Source organism: Elephantulus edwardii, unplaced genomic scaffold (genome assembly GCF_000299155.1).
Source record: "Elephantulus edwardii isolate Elephantulus edwardi_28Jun2011 unplaced genomic scaffold, EleEdw1.0 scaffold00005, whole genome shotgun sequence".
NCBI lineage: Eukaryota > Metazoa > Chordata > Mammalia > Macroscelidea > Macroscelididae > Elephantulus > Elephantulus edwardii.
This window is the reverse complement of record NW_006399755.1, coordinates 21,927,391-21,929,184: the sequence shown is the minus strand read 5'-3', so window position 1 is coordinate 21,929,184 and position 1,794 is coordinate 21,927,391. Positions and strand designations below refer to the sequence as shown.

At 32.7% G+C, this 1,794-nt stretch overlaps 1 protein-coding gene across 3 annotated transcripts in view; it reads left to right on the top strand.

Moving 5' to 3' along the window:
• The window catches only part of MIER1 (mesoderm induction early response 1, transcriptional regulator), a 71,499-nt gene that overhangs the window by 29,367 nt on the left and 40,338 nt on the right, over nt 1-1,794 (top strand). For all 3 annotated transcript variants that reach the window (XM_006879749.1, XM_006879750.1, XM_006879751.1), the window contains one exon: nt 1,535-1,693. In XM_006879749.1, coding sequence (XP_006879811.1) covers nt 1,535-1,693 — 159 coding nt within the window. The remainder of the gene's footprint in view (nt 1-1,534; nt 1,694-1,794) is intronic.

Here is a 1,794-nt window from a genome sequence, read left to right as displayed (position 1 = left end):
AGTTCTCTGTTGATGTGCTGACCCAGTCGTTTTTGGATAATCTTCAGTAAAATCTTGCTTGCATGTGAAATCATTGAGATTGTTCTGTAGTTTCCACATTCTGTTGGGTCACCTTTCTTTGGGATAGGAATAGAACCATTAAAGATAATTGCTATCCAGTGAATTTTTCATACACGATATAATTTTAGTTTTAGAATAAATATAATTACTATAAAGTAACAAACAGGAAGGGATGATATACGTTTTTCCTAATGAACATTTTGGCATTCTAAAACTACTCAATTGAAAAATAAATGTGGGTACCCTTAGCTGGAAGCAGGAATGGCAACCACTTCCTAAACAACATGCCTCTGGAAACTCTATGAACTTTGATAAATGCTGCTAATTATAGAAAGGCTTTCAGGCCTTTTGTTCATAGGGTCTCTGTGAGTCGTGCTCCATTCAATGGCAGTCAACAATAACAACATAGTATATAAAGTTAGCCTTTTCTGACTGTTGTCTTCTACTTGATTAGACGTTCTGGTTTAATTCCTAAGGACTTCTCATTTCTAAATTTATGTTTGTTAAACCAAGTGCATGGATCAGAGTCTTGACACCTTAAACTCTTATGTTACTCTGAGAACCACAAGATAGGAGGTGCCATTCAGGAATGCTAGCTGGTCATTCATTTTAAAGTTGTAGCTTAGCTGTGAAATTATGACTTTGCAGATTGTGGATTCATTGCCTTTTTTGCACATGCATTTTCAGTGAGGTGGTTATTAATTTTATAAGGAATTAAGAGTCTAGCTATATCTTCAGGGTATATCATCCAACTTGTTATACTCATATTCATTGTAGCAGTATATTTTACTTAGAAATTACAAGACTGACTTAATCAGGAGAAATAGATAACATACTCTGTGTTTTCTTTTTTTCTATCATAAGGGTTTTTTTTAATATTAGAAACATGAATGAAGAGTGCTGTCTCTGGCTGAGGCAGCATCCAAGGACCTTGTGGTTTTTGAAGGACTTGCTTAATTGGAGCAACTTCAGTTTTCTTTTCTATAGAGATATTCTATAAGTAGAAATTAAGGATTTCATGAGGTAGATTTTATTTGTAATTGGAAATATTTCTAGGACAAAAATAGATGGGTAAATGCAGTATGACTTTGTATATCATTTTACTCTACTAGGCTGAGCTATGAATTTCATTCTCCTTTAAGTGGCAACATCTATCCCTATTGTTAACTAATGTGTCATAATTTGAATAAACTACACAAAAGAATTTTAAACCAGTGTCACTTTTTATTTTACTTGATGGTTTTTTTGGTTGGTGATTAGAATTGACCAATCATTTATCACAGAAATGATTAATATAGTAAATATTTTAAAGACTGGTTATTTTTCCAGTTTTTAGAAATTTTTAGTTTTAGAATTTTTGACAATAATTCTAAGAATATTCTTGAGAATGAATGAATACTCTGTATATACTTTTGATTTATAACCTAGGAGTATGAGCTATCCCTGATTCAGAAACTTCTCTTTTTGATCTTAGGAAGGTGACATGCCAATTCATGAACTTCTCAGCCTTTATGGTTATGATAGTACAGTTCGATTACCTGGAGATGAAGAAGAAGAGGAAGAGGAGGAAGAAGTTGAGGATGATGAAGATGCCGATAATGATGACAACAGTGGCTGTAGTGGGGAAAATAAAGTACAGTATAGTCTTTTTCAAGTTATAACTTAATAACTCAGATAATAATTTATACTAATTTGTATGGCTTGTCCTTACCCTTTCCAATTTCTAAAAGTATT